At 47.3% G+C, this 13,977-nt stretch overlaps 1 protein-coding gene across 1 annotated transcript; it reads left to right on the forward strand.

The window, feature by feature from the left end:
• The first annotated feature begins 1,877 nt into the window (after positions 1-1,877).
• LOC142856540 (ribonuclease P protein subunit p29-like) lies at positions 1,878-12,286 on the forward strand. The gene is made up of 7 exons (XM_075984116.1): positions 1,878-2,150; positions 5,211-5,263; positions 6,904-7,124; positions 8,192-8,269; positions 8,421-8,482; positions 9,932-10,033; positions 11,828-12,286. The coding sequence occupies exons 1-7, from the start codon at positions 2,144-2,146 to the stop codon at positions 11,962-11,964; spliced, it is 660 nt and encodes a 219-aa protein (XP_075840231.1). The 5' UTR covers positions 1,878-2,143; the 3' UTR covers positions 11,965-12,286.
• The last annotated feature ends 1,691 nt before the right edge of the window (positions 12,287-13,977 follow it).

Below are 13,977 nucleotides of genomic sequence, written 5' to 3' on the forward strand. Positions count from 1 at the left end.
ATTTTAAATGTCATACATATATACAATTTTTGTCAAATAATCTTTTAAAATGTTTTAATCCAAGCACTCTTGGGATTGAAGCAGGTAGAGTTTGTGGCCAGTTTGATTTACACATCCAGTTCCTGGACAGTCAGGCCTACAAAGACCCAGTCACAAAAAGAAATCAAGTGGTACAATACTGAGTTCACATGTTGAGTCCCCAAGGGCACTTTATCTACACAGTCTCATAGATGCTAAACTAGTCGCAGGCCTTTGCGAATGCCACACAGAATGTCCATCCTGTTGCTGTCAGGCTGGCCTCAAGCTCTAAACCATATGTGTGTTAGCATGTCCTATACTGCCTAAGATCAAAAAAGCACACAATTATCACCCAAAGAGATACAAAGCCTATGTTTCTTAAACAAGGATGTGGTGGTGTTTGCCCAAGTTTCTCTGAGAATTCTTTGTCCTTTAAAAGGAGACGCCAAGGACAATGGCATGGGGTTTTGATCCTACGTAATGTGCTGGCTTTGTGGGAGCCTACCCAGTTTGGATGTTCACCTTCCTAGATATGGACGGAGGGGGGAGGACCTAGGACTTACCACAGGGCAGGGAACCCTGACAGCTCTTTGGACTGGAGAGGGAGGGGGAAAGGAGTGGGGGGAGGGGGAGAAGAGTGGGAGGAGGGGGAGAAGGGTGGGAGGAGGGGGAGGGAAATGGGAGGCTGGGAGGAGGTGGAAACTTGGTTTTTTTCTCATTTTCTCAATAAAAAAAAGAGAAAAAAATAAATAAAAATAAATTTTAAAAAGGAGGTTGTATGCATAGTACTCAGTATTAAAAAAATCACTGACTAAAGAGAGTACAGGGACAATAACCTTGCTTTCTCTCACCCACCATCCAAGTTAGAGGCAGCACTCATGAGAAGTTAAGGGCAGTGTCTGGACAGAACCCAAGCAACCTGAGAAGGCTGGGCTGGGCCTCTGTGTCCCAGATCTCTAACCATGAGAATTACTTGTTGTCTTTTATCTTACCGACAGAAATTAATGTTCCCAGTCTCAAGAACACTGTCTGGGTTAGAGGCAGTCAGAGAGGCAGGGAAATTCTAGTGCTCCAGGAGCTGTGACAGGACTGACACTTCCATCCTCAGTCTGGGCTACATAGCAAGTGTCTGGGCTCCACAGGGAGACTTTTGTCTTCACAGGGGAAAATTAATTTTAAAAAGCACGCGTTCTGAGAGCAAAAGCAGATAAAGCTACTCTCCTTCTTTACTCATAGAAAAGAGACCCTTAAACGGGATCATAAAACTTAGTAGCTGTCCTTAGTAGACAGAAGGAAATTCCAGGACACCGTTACAAGATGGGAATAGTATCTGTGAGGGAATTCTAGACCAGTCAGCGTCACAAGAGCCCCTTGCTAAACAAACAAACAAATAAACAGTTGGCGGTGGTTCACGCCATAATAGAGAGAAGAGAGACAGACAGACAGACAGACAGACAGACAGACAGACAACGGGGCAGTTCAGGCCTTTAATCCCAGCACTCAGGGGGCAGAGGCAGGCAGATGTCTAAGTCTTAGGGCACCAGGTCTACAGTGAGTTCCAGGGCGGCCCGGACTGTTACACAGAGAAACCCTGTCTCAAACACGCTGAAGGAATCCTAAGACCTCACTACAGCCATTACCTCCACTATTTCAGACCCATTTCTGCCCTCCCTGTCCCCAATCTCCCTTGCGTCTCCTCCATGACAGCTTGCCTCGCTATACTTCATTAATTCTGACCCGTGACCCGACTCTTTCAACCGGTGAGAGACTCAAACGAAAGATGACACAAAGAACGGACTCCTACCGGCACAGAAGGGGCGGTTAGCTCGCCCCTCCCTTGGCCGCGGAGCTAAACCTAAGGCGCAGGTACCGCCAGACGGCGACGCACGTTGATGACGTCACGCAAGGTGCCATCTCCGAAATCTGGTCGCAGTCCACTGTTGCCCGCTGGAGGAAGTCTGTTTGTGTACTGTGCCTACGTTGTTTCTTGGGCACAACAGGTTTTTCTAGCGGAAATTTAGACAAGAAAGAGTCCTGGTGACTGAAAGCTGCAGAACAAAACGAAGAAAAAGAATAGTGAGGCCCGAAGGAGACGTCATCAGAGCGCTCCGGAAGTGTTCCGACGATGAAGGGTAAGCGGGATGAGAGACACGAAATCGGGCACGGATCACAGTATAGAAAGGGTCGGGACTGGAAGATGAATCAGGGATACCTGTCCCAAAGAGTCCCAGGACAATATCCAGGGAGTTGACTCAGCACACAAAAGAAATCGAGACCCAGAGTGAGAATCGGCCCGACTCTGTCTCTAAGCTAGGAATAGATGTCACGATCGATTCGATCGAGTGTGTTCTCACCCGGGAAACTAGAAGAGGTGGATCCAAGGCCTTGGCCAGAACTAGGCACTACCTGCCCTGTTAACTGTGGCCAAGTGCCTGCTCCCCTCTACAGCCTGGCTTTTCACGCTTCATCCTGTAAAAAAAATCTTCCCAGGCGCAGTATCTCAAACCTAAGGCGGTGGTATTTGATCAGAACACAGATGTGTCAGGAAGGGGAAGCAAGCACTGGAGCACTATTAGAGGGGAGAGTGGATACGATCAAGATGATTCGCACTCCTGCCCTGTCCTGTTCTCAGAGATCGCGTGCCTTGGCATATCTCGACTTCAGTATTATGTGCATAGAGAAATTCCCAGGAATCCACAAGGATGACCCCAGCTAAGACCCTAAGCAATAGTGGAGAGGATGCCTGAACTGGCCTTACCTGTAGTCAGATTGATGACTATCTTAAATGTCATCATAGAACCTTCATCCAGAAACTGATGGAAGCAGATGCAGAGATCCACAGTGAAGCACTGGTCTGAGCTCCCAATGTCCAGTCGAAGAGAGGGAAAGCGATAATATGAGCAACGGGGTCAAGACCATGGTGGAGATACCCACTAAAACAGCTTACCTGAGCTAATGGGAGCTCACCGACTCCAGCCTGACAGAGAGGCAACCAGCATAGGACCAAACTAGGCCCTCTAGTTTATAGTGACAGTTGTATGACTGGGGCCACTGACAGTGAGACCAGGATTTATCCCTACTGCTTGTACTGGCTTTTTGGAACCCATTCTCTTTGGAGGGATACCTTGCTCGGCCTTATACTGGGGAGGGCCTTGGTCTTGCTAGACTTTGGTGACTTCCCATGGGAAGTCTTTCCCTCTCTGAAGAGTGGATGGTGGTAGGGTGGGGGAGAAGGTGAAGCGAACGGGAGGAGGGGGATGGGGTAGAAGCTGGGATTGGTATGTAAAATGTAAAGAGATGGTTTTTTAAGAAAATAAATTTGGGCTGGAGAGATGGCTCGGCGGTTAAGAGCATTGCCTGCTCTTCCAAAGGTCCTGAGTTCATTCCCAGCAACCACGTGGTGGCTCACAACCATCTGTAATGAGGTCTGGTGCCCTCTTCTGGCCTTCAGGCATACACGCAGAAAGAATATTGTATGCATAATAAATAAATAAATACTTTTATTAAAAGATTAGGGGCTGGAGAGATGGCTCAGTGGTTAAGAGCATAGGCTGCTCTTCCAGAGGTCCTGAGTTCAATTCCCAGCAACCACATGGTGGCTCACAACCATCTGAAATGAGATCTGGCGCCCTCTTCTGGAGCGCAGGCATACATGGAGGCAGAATGTTGTATACATAATAAAAGTAAATAAATCTTTTAAAAAGGAAAAAAAATAAAAAATAAATAAATTTTTGAAATATTATGGGCATAGTTAGGAATAACTAATTTAAAATTGCTTAGAAGAATTAATGAGACTAAAGTAAATGTGCACACACACTTCTGAGTGTATTTGTGTCCTTTTAAATCAACTGGTTGACAAGCAATGAGTATACCAGAGCTGTTACATGTGTACTGATGCATAAAGACTTCTAATCCTGATGATAGGCATCTGGCGTAGGTAAAACAAAGTTATTCCTAGGGTCCCAGGCCCTGCACAATTTTCTCAGTAAACAAACTCAATCTACAGTTCAAAGGAGAACCAGATTCTCCATGTAAAACTGGTAACTACCTTGGTTTGTTTACTTGGGCAAACACGTACTCAGGGAAGCCCAAGAGAACAGAGATGGGTTTTTGTTTCTTTGTTTGTGTTGTTGCTGTTGGGATAAGGCGAGCTATGTAGTGGAACTCACAGTGTAAACTAGGCTGGCCTCTCCCTCTGAAGTGACAGGATTAACCATGTGTGTCACTACATTCACCTTAGAAATGTATAGGGGGTCGTGTGAGCTACATTTTCTGGTCATTTGCTCTTTCTTATCCCATTTACTCCTGTACTCTGTCCCCCAGTGCCACCATGATGGTTTCCTCCAAACAAATAAGAAACAGGAGCATGGATGGTTAAAGGGACTTCAGCATCATGCTGGACATATTTAGAACTTGAAAAAAGACTGTTGTATTTTATCTTGTCAGGATTCTGAACTGTGAAAAATCTGTTTCGAATTTCTTGTAGTCAGCAAATTGTAGTATTTCAACCAACCACATGCCCTAGCCATTAATATCACCTCACCTTTAGAGTCTTCACTACTTAGTGAGCACTGCCCACGTGTAACTATAACCTGTATTTTAAATGAGAACAACTCTAGAGTGCTCCAGTGATGACTTCTTTTAGACAGGCAGAATCTGGAGTAGGAACTAAACCCATGCTTTAATAAGATACCAGTGATTCTTAAACACGTTAAGCTTTGAGAAGTGTTCTTTTTAAACCTCATCCTGGGAATTTCTAGGACAAATCCAGCCAGAGGAAAGAGGAAGAAGTATGTAAGACAGTTGAGGTGGTACATGTCTATTATCCCAACAACTAGCACTGGGAGCCTGAGACCCGAGTGTTGGGGGTTTAAGGCCACTGTGGGCTCCATAGCAATTTCTAAGCAAGCCTAGGATACAAAGTGAGGCCTTGTTTAAGTAATATGTAACTAAGCAGTGTTCAGTAGGGTCAGGACATGGATCCAAGGTGAAGCAGTTGCCTGGCGTGTATAAAACGCCACTGAGTTTAACCCCCCAACACTGCAGAGGATCATCCAAGAAAGCTTTGCCTTTTCCTACTAACTCAGTATTCCTTCTCTAAATGAGTGTAGCTATTGTCATAGTTAGAAAAGCCTTGGGTATTATACTCATTCCTAACAGAAGTAATTGTCTATTTTTGTGTTTGTCCCCAGCTGTGATTTACCGTGCATTTCCTCACAAAGAAGCCAGAGAGCATGATGTGCAGGTACAGTCGTTCAGAGGAGGCTGGGAGCAGTAGACTTGACAGCAGAGCAGGCTCAATGTCTTCTTAGACTCATCTAGCTGTTCTTTCCCATGGATTACTCATCTGCACAGGTCGTACTTTAGGCCAAATCAAGGTCTTTTTGGTTGGTGTCTTCATGTTCTAGCCTCCTTTCTAGGGTACCGGAGTCAGCTCTTAATTTCATGTCATCTCCCACTCTGTAGGGAACGACAGACAGCCTGTGCTTACCAGAAACCTGTCTTGATCTTGCTTCTGTGCCCCATTCAGTGCTCAGCCCATTCCATAAGTGGATGTTACAGATTCTCTCTGGATGCTTCAAAGGCTTTGTCAATTGGGCAGAAGCTTTACCTGTGGCTCATATCCTGCCAGGTTGTGTGGGGCACGCCTTTAATCCCAGCACCTGGAGGCAGAGGCAGGCAGCTCTCTAAGTTCAAGGACAGCCAGTGCTACACAGAGAAATCCTGTCTCAGAGTGAGTGAGTGTGTGTGTGTGTGTGTGTGTAAGAGAGAGAGAGAGAGAGAGAGAGAGAGAGAGAGAGAGAGAGAGAGAATGAATATCCTTTAAATCAAGATGTTAAAAGGCCAGTTAACCACCTTTAATTGTATTTCCTCTTGAAAGAGAGACCACATATGTATTTAAAAGAACCAAATTGTCCTTCTATTGATGATGAATGTTTAGCCATCCCTGACCTCACTACCTCAAAGATTATGTATTCTTTTTATCTCCTGTATTAGCACAAAGAGGGTATCATTTACTATTGATATACCTAAAGCTGGCAGTTAGCCTCAGACTTGTTTTTACTGTCTGGGTGATGAAAAAAGAACCCAGCAAATGGCCCAGCCAAGAGGTAGGTGCTCAGGAAAGAGCACTGCCCAGAGCTGCAGCAGATGAAGGCCGAGCGAGGTACCTGCCGGCCAGTGTAGAGTAGACTGTTGCTACCCCAGCCTGAGAGGTGGAAAACGAAGCATGTTTCAGGACTGATGCAGCTGTGAAACAGTCTCCCAACCTTCCCCAGGAGTCCATATAACTCTGTATATGTCCTGTGGTTGAGAGTGAGTGTGCCTGAGATGCACTTCACACTTTCTGCCTCAAAGTGGGCCTGGAGCAGACCTCTCCAAGGGCAGCCGCGTGGAGTCCACAAGGCTAAAAGCAAGGGAAGAGGACTGTGCTGCTCACTGTCAGAATTTCTCCTCCTTGACCTACCTGGAACCCCCAGGCAGTTTCCCCTAATACTGAAATGGCTCATTTCCCTAACAACCCCAGTTCTCTTCCACTTCAAGATAGTCTTGTGGTCATGACTTAATTTACTGTGTAGTTCATTTCTCAAGCTTCCTTCCCCACAAGGATTAGAGAAGGTTTGCATTACAAAGGATTTTGAATGCTCAGTAGAGTAACCTCAAGGAAGCAGGACTGGTCAGCGTTTGACCTGGCTGCAGTGTGGGGCGGTGTCACAGTTAGCACATGAGTGTGACTTTACATTTTGGTAGTTGTGTGTAGGAAACACTTGGCAGACAGGAGATGTGTGAGCCTAGCTCAGCAGAGATGGTGGCTCTCAGGAACGGGATGAGTGCCCTGGTGTCTGAGAGCAGAACAGTGAACCACACCACCCTATCTCTGAGCAGAAGCTAGAAACCCAGTGGGCTGAGGCCTTTGTGAGGGCCTTCCTGAAGCGGACCATCCCTCATTTGAGCCAGCAAGACTGTGAGAGCCATCTGCAGCGCAAGGCTGTGGTCTTGGAATACTTCACTCACCAGAAGCCAAAGCAGAAGAAGAAATCCAAAGGCCTCTCTTCCAAACAGAGGAGAGACATGAGGCTCTTTGACTTTAGCCCAGAGCAACAGAGGTACGCCAGTCTTCCCATGGCCTTGCCACTCACCATTGCCTAGCCTTCCTGGTAGGGCTCTGGACTGCAGATTCCAGGGATTCCCTGGACAGCTCTGCCCCTTTAGTCTCAGGGGCTTCTTCACCATCTGCCACAAGGGGGCAGCTTCCCACTACCAATTTTCTTATGTCATGGTTTGGCCTCTAAAAGGCAGGCATTGGTCAGACTGAGGACTTTTCATCATTTAACTTCTCTCCTAGCCTCACTAGTAAGTGCCCATAGCAACAGGCTGATATTCTTTAATATGTGCTTTCCTATACCCTTTAACATCACTAGACAGAATCATCCACTCAGAGGTTGCTGCCAGGGAGAGGTCCTGCCTTGGCATTTCAGAAGTTTCTGAAAGGAATGTGTCACTGTTTTGTGGAAGGATGTCTCCCTCGAGATGGTTCTGAGTTTGTGTTTACAGCCACTATGTTTAGGCTTTGTATAACACTCCATAGCCACGCAGCCTTTCTTGTCCCAGAAGGCAAGAGAGTGTCACTTTGCACTGGGGCTGCCTCCCTGGAGTCCTTGCAGGAAGAGCCTGTTTCAGATTCGAGCCTGGTGTTCCTGACTCTGATCCTGGCTTGGTATGAATGGGCACCAAGACAAAGGATAACCCCAGAGAAAAGCTCTTGGTCCTTTACCCTCCCTTCCAGATGATCCTGCCACCTTATACAAGGGCCTGCCTGGAAACCTGCACCTGGGTTGTTATGGCTGAGGCTACATCACCACCTTCAGATGCTCTCCTGCTCAGAGCCAGGGGCTCCTCCATCATGCCTACAACTGGCCAGGAGGAAGGGCATCAAGGCAAAGGGCCCCCTCTTCCCTTCTCGAGAGCAGAAATTTAGCCCTGAAAAGGTTCTGCCAGGGAAGAAATTGAGGTTCAAGGAGGGGAATGTACTTGGCCTTGGTCACATTGTCGTCAGGGCACCTACGGCTTCCACGCAGTCTCGGGTATTCCCTCGTGCTTACTCTGGGCCTTGAGCCCAGCTCTGGTTTGCCGAACACTGGAAATCCCAAGCTCGTGTTTCTGACTCTGACAGATACAGTCTCTTCCTCCCTCTGCATGAACTCTGGAAGCAGTACATCCGTGACCTGTGCAACGGGCTCAAGCCAGACACGTGAGTTTTATTTCTGATGCCTGCCATGGGATTAGATCCCAAGTCTTGCGTGCACTAGAGACGCAGCCTGGGAAACCAGCTGGCTGTGGGCGTTTGTGATCCTGTTTGCTTTGTTACCAGCTCTTCTTTGTGGGCTCTCTTGACCTCCTAGGCAGCCACAGATGATTCAAGCGAAACTCCTGAAGGCGGATCTTCACGGTGCTATTATTTCAGGTAATTTCTGTGAGAGCATATGGTCATCTGGAGACTGCTACTCAGTGGCAGTACTCAGCCTGGCATCTGTCACTTGGCATCCTGAGGTTTCTCTAAGTTACAAGCAGTGAGGATCTAAGGTGGTTGTGACCTGACCTGTGCTGGGACTTGTTAAGCACACACTAAGTGGTGTCTGCATGCCGTCAGCTCATACTGTTGTCACCTCGCCTCTAGTGCAGACTCTGGGGGTTTCCAGGGTGCCATCACCAGTGCAGACTTTTCCCATGATTGCCAGACTCATTCACCACATGGCACCCAACAGCTACTTGGACAGCCAGGAGGGGCCTCAAAGTACCTCACACAGAGCCCTTGGTCTCCCCTGAGGTCAGCTCTCTGATTATGACACATCTCCATATCAGTTTGTTCAGGCTAGAGACCTAGAAGTACATACACATTACCTCTTTCCTAATCCTGCACCTCAAGTCTGTTAACACACCTAGTTCCTGAATCTGACCTGCCTCTAACTCCCTCAAGCTGCTGTGGAAGCTTCTCTCACCCTCCCCCGGCTCACACACTGTTTTATTCCCACATACACACCAGAAGAAATACACAGAATGAAGGCTGTCATCAGACATCAGACTCCCGACTGCCATTTGCCTGACCTAAGCCTCCAGCAGCTTCCCATCCAGTCAGAGTAAAAACCTACGGTGTCCTTTGGCTGCCCTCTGTGTGACTTGCACACCTGGTACCTTTGCTTGGGTCCTTCTCTCCACGAAGGGGCTCTGAAGGTTCATGCATTGACTCCTGCTGTCACTTCCTGAGAGTCCACCACCACTAAGGCTTCCCCTCCACTCTCATTGTGCTGTTCTTATTTTCCTCATAGCCATTATCCGTATCAAGAAATAGAATAGCCCGTGCTGTCTATCACTGTCCTCCATGAGAGCTTCAGCTCACAGGAGCAGGATACAGGCCATCACGTTCAGTGTCCTGTCCCAGCACTGACCTGCCACACTAAGCACATAGTTAGCTCCACGTGCTGATTACATGGAGGAGGCAGGGCCCTGCCAGTGAGGTGAATCGCCTGTCACTTCTGGGTAGCTCTATAGGAGGACTGCATTCAAAAAAATGTTCAGGAGAGTCAAAAGTGAATGATGGATGTCCTGCCCGTGGCACTTACTCCATCAAAGCAACACAACTGGCCTTAGTTCTTTATGTGTATGGCCTTGTGGCTCTAGAACCCTGCATAAAACCCAAAGGATACCTGAGAACAGCCCAGAGATTGCAAAGCCCAGGACAAAGAGTTGGGAATCCTGGGCTCTTGCTGGCTTGGTCATTGCCCAGCTACAGAGCCACTATCCTCTGGGCCTTCTCTTCCTCAGCTTAGAAGGGCCAGGCTCCTAGTCCCTGAGGCCAAGCTGTGACTGCTGGCACTACCCAGGCCTTACCCTCATCTGCTTTTCTCCTTTGCAGTGACAAAATCCAAGTGCCCCTCCTATGTGGGGGTCACAGGAATCCTCCTGCAGGAGACCAAGCATGTCTTCAAGATCATCACCAAAGAAGACCGACTGAAAGGTGTGTGCTGTGTCCCTAGGGTATGAGAGAGAGAGAGAGAGAGAGAGAGAGAGAGAGAGAGAGAGAGAGAGAGAGAGAGAGAGCGCCTTATCCTTTCCTTGAGGTTTTCAGGTTCTACTTGACAATGGAGTCAGAGTCTGCAGGTTCTTGCTATGTTATGAACTGCAGAGAGAGGCCCCTGCCCCTATGGCTACCAAGAGACATCATGAACACAGCAGCCTGTCCATAAATAGGACAGAAGAACTGCTTATCTGGGTCTTCGGCACTCATTGCACCTCTCAAATGAATAACTAAAAGTCAGGCAGAAGAAACCAAAACAGCCTGCCACTGGAGTTCTGAAAACTGCACCCTTGCTGGAGATACTCTTGAGTTTTAGCGTTGTTGGGAGGAGAGAGCCATTTGTTCATCCCTAGCCACTTATCCCTGAAATAATCACACATATTTAAATCACTGCTTGGCCCATTAGTTCTAGCTTATTGACTAATTCTTACATGTTAATTTAACCCATTTCTCTTAATCTGTATATTGCCACAAGGCTGTGGCTTACCAGGTAAAGTTCCCAGAGTTTGTCTCTGGCAGAGGCTCCATGGCTTCTCTCTGACTCAGCCCTTCTTTCTCCCAGCATTCAGTTTAGTTTTCCCCACCTAGCTAAGTTCTGCCCTGCTATAGGTCCAAAGCAGTTTTTCTATTCATTAATGGAAATCATAGCATACAGGGGGAAATCCCACATCATAGCATGGTTATTGCCGCTCCAGCAGGTACTTTTGAATCTTCCAATACCCCAGTACCTGACCTTGCCCACAAATCCAAAGTTCAAACAACAGTTGAGGGGTTTGTACTCATTTCTGTTGATGCTAGAAATCAAGACCAAGCTAATCCTGGGCTCTACGCCTGAGCTACCCCCACAGCCCTGCTTCATTGTTTTCCATTTCCCTGTATGTTCTTCTGCTCACTTTATAAGTCTAAGGAAGTAATGGAGAAGTTTCCCCACTCTGCACAAATCTAAGAACCAGTTCAAGACTGTATGGGAAACTGGGTTTGGTGGTGTGAGAGCCCTCAGTTCTGGGAATTAAGTTAATCACCCCTAAATCTGGAAATTAGGCAGTGAGTTATATTTAGACTGTGAATCAAATAGCCCAGGTCTTTTTTGGGTACTTCTGGCATGGGTCTTCTCATTCCTGTACACTTTTTTAAAGACAGTCTTAGATGCAGTCCTGGCTAGCTTGGAGCTTGCTATGTAGACCAGGCTGGCCTTGAACTCTCAGATCTGCCTGCTTTTGTCTCCTAAGTGCTGGCCATAAAGGTCTAGCATCACCTTAATAATGTTGTGGGAAGTCCTTCTGTATTGTTGCTTTTATTGGTTAATGAATAAAGAAGCTATTTGGGCCTATGACAGAGCAAAACAGAACAAGGCAGGAATTCCAAGCAGAGATAGAGGAGAAAAGGCAGAGTCAGAGAGATGTCGTGTAGCTGCCAAAGGAGACAGATGCCAGAACCTTACCGGTAAATCACAAGCCTCATGGCAATAATAGAATTAATAGATTAATAGAAATGGGTTAATTTAAGATGTAAGAGTTACTTAGTAAGAAGCTTAAGCTATTGGCCAAGCAGTGTTGCAATTAATATAGTTTCTGTGTGATTATTTTGGGTCTTGGCAGCTGGGAAGTGAACAAGCAGCCTCCGACTACTTTAATACAATTTAAATTGTAAACGTGCATGAATCATGCTTACATGAACATGAACGCACTGTCTGTATTGTTCCTCATTCTTTTTCCTTTCTTCTTTTCTATTCAGTTATCCCCAAGCTAAATTGTGTGTTCACCATAGAAATTGATGGCTTCATTTCCTACATTTATGGAAGCAACTTCCAGCTTCAGTCAAGTGAGAGATCTGCCAAGAAGTTCAAAGTAAAGGGAACAATTGACCTGTGAACTCTTTGCCACTGGCTACAGATGTACCTGGCAGCTGAGAACTGGAAACACCTTAAATACCCACTTTTCCATGAAGCACTTTCTGGCTGTGGCCCGTCTCGACTCCAGGGAAAAAAGAGTGGCTAAAGAACATTGAACAACAAAGGAAGAAGTCGGGGGTAGGAAGTCGGGGGTTAGTCTCTCCAGGGAGGAAAGACTAACAGAAAATACACCAGGACTAACCTTGGGTGATTTGAAGAAGGTGGCCATTAGGTTCTGTCTTTCATACTTTCCTGTGTTTCTGGAACATTCTGTGCTAATAATGATAAATTTGGACATCTTAGTTCCATTTTGGCTGCTATATTTTTAACCTTTCTACTGTGTAAGACCAGATGAGGTCTTTCTGCACGTGGCCATTGGAACTACAGGTCAGGACCAGCATTAAAAATGGCTGGGGTCCAGCTACTCTGTGCCAGTAGCCTTGAGGAGGCCTTGTCATTGACACCTGGTTCAGAGGGGCCAGTTGCCCCTTGTTTGTAAGAGGTGTGTGACTGCTGGCCGGCTCAGAAACTGCCCTGGCAATAGTAGGTGACAGCACATCCAGCACTCACCCCAGGTCAGCAGTGGTGCTGGGGGTCAGTGCTCGGTCTCCCACTCAGACTGCACTGGATGGAAGAGAAATGAGTGAGCCTGATGATCTTTATATAACAGAAAAACAGAAAGCCTACTCCCTCTCAGAAACCAAAGTGCTCCCCCAAGTCCCTGAGATTATCTAGGCCCTGGTTCTGTCAACATCATCTAGACATTCCTCATGGCACTGCCCCGTCCCACCTGGCCCCCATGTTATCACAGTCCTTGCCACCCAGGTTCAGGGCACACATGACCTCTCAGCCTGAAAATGATTGTTGTCTCATGGACTGGTAAAGAAAGGCTAAGATCTGAACCAGAAGAGCTGGCTCCAGAGTCAAGTTCTTCCCAGGAGGACAGCCACAGGGGGGTGAGAGAGACAGCTAAGAGTGTGTGTATGTTCCTTATTTACCCAGCGCTCTACCGAGGAACTCTTCTGTGTAGAGTGACTGCTGTTCTAGCTGGCTCAAAGTGCGCAGGTGCTGCACCTTCAGAGCAGACCTGTCCAGCCCCACCCTCTGATGTAAGGGGCGCGCTATGTTGCATAAACACAGCTGCTTCCCAGAAAAGCTGCTGGTGCCACTTGCCAAGTGAAGCATGTTACTGCCGGCCCCAACTCAAGTGTCCATTGACTCGCTAAGGACATTCTCCCTCAAGGGAGACAATGTACTGCTCACCTGCCATAGAGTCTCTGCTCTTTGCCTTGGGATGTGCTGCTGTTGTCTCCCCGACCTCCCCAGGGGACCAAAGTCCCCAGCATCCTCCCAGACACTGGTCCTGCAGAAACTGCACTTGGTATTACATACAGCATGACTATCCAAGTCCCCACAACTTCATGGAGGGGGTATGGTACTGGTACTTGTGACTGTCTCCAAGGAATAGGACTGTGGTAGAAATGAGATTTGGGGTATAGAGAGTCACATGACAACCAACTCTGTTGAATGTAAACCATGCACTACAGAAACATGAGCCCCATGCAGAGTGCCATAGAAGCCAATGGGAAGAACAGTTGGCACCTCAAGAAAGGGCTCAGACTGCTGTCTAAATTGGTTTCTGCTAAGGCTTCCTCCTGACTGGTCAACAGCTACCTCTCTGTGCGTATGGTCTGTCCTCAAGAAGGGAGCTCTAGTGTGCCTCTTCCGATGGTATGATGAGATGAGATAACACCTCATCTATGACCCGTTTATCCTTCGTTACCTCATAAAGATCCTATCTCCAAACAGTTGTGTTGGAGGTTAGGCCTTCAACACAGGAATTTGAGGGTAGTTAGTAACGACTGTGAAATGTTCCTAATTAGAAAAGTTGGCTTTACCTCCAAGGAAGGTGGCAATGTCCAGTCTGGACCCCATCCACAGACAGTGGCCTGGGTTTCTCTGCTGGTTTTTTTGCTGTATGCTATGCTTGGGA

The sequence above is a fragment of the Microtus pennsylvanicus genome, chromosome 1 (assembly GCF_037038515.1).
Source record: "Microtus pennsylvanicus isolate mMicPen1 chromosome 1, mMicPen1.hap1, whole genome shotgun sequence".
In the NCBI taxonomy this organism is placed as follows: domain Eukaryota; kingdom Metazoa; phylum Chordata; class Mammalia; order Rodentia; family Cricetidae; genus Microtus; species Microtus pennsylvanicus.

What these genes read in the sequence shown, in the direction of transcription:
- LOC142856540 (XM_075984116.1), top strand. An exon ending in TTTAGCCCAGAGCAACAGAG is followed by an intron (nt 7,125 to 8,191) that starts GTACGCCAGTCT and finishes TGACTCTGACAG; the next exon opens with ATACAGTCTCTTCCTCCCTC. An exon ending in TCACGGTGCTATTATTTCAG is followed by an intron (nt 8,483 to 9,931) that starts GTAATTTCTGTG and finishes TCTCCTTTGCAG; the next exon opens with TGACAAAATCCAAGTGCCCC.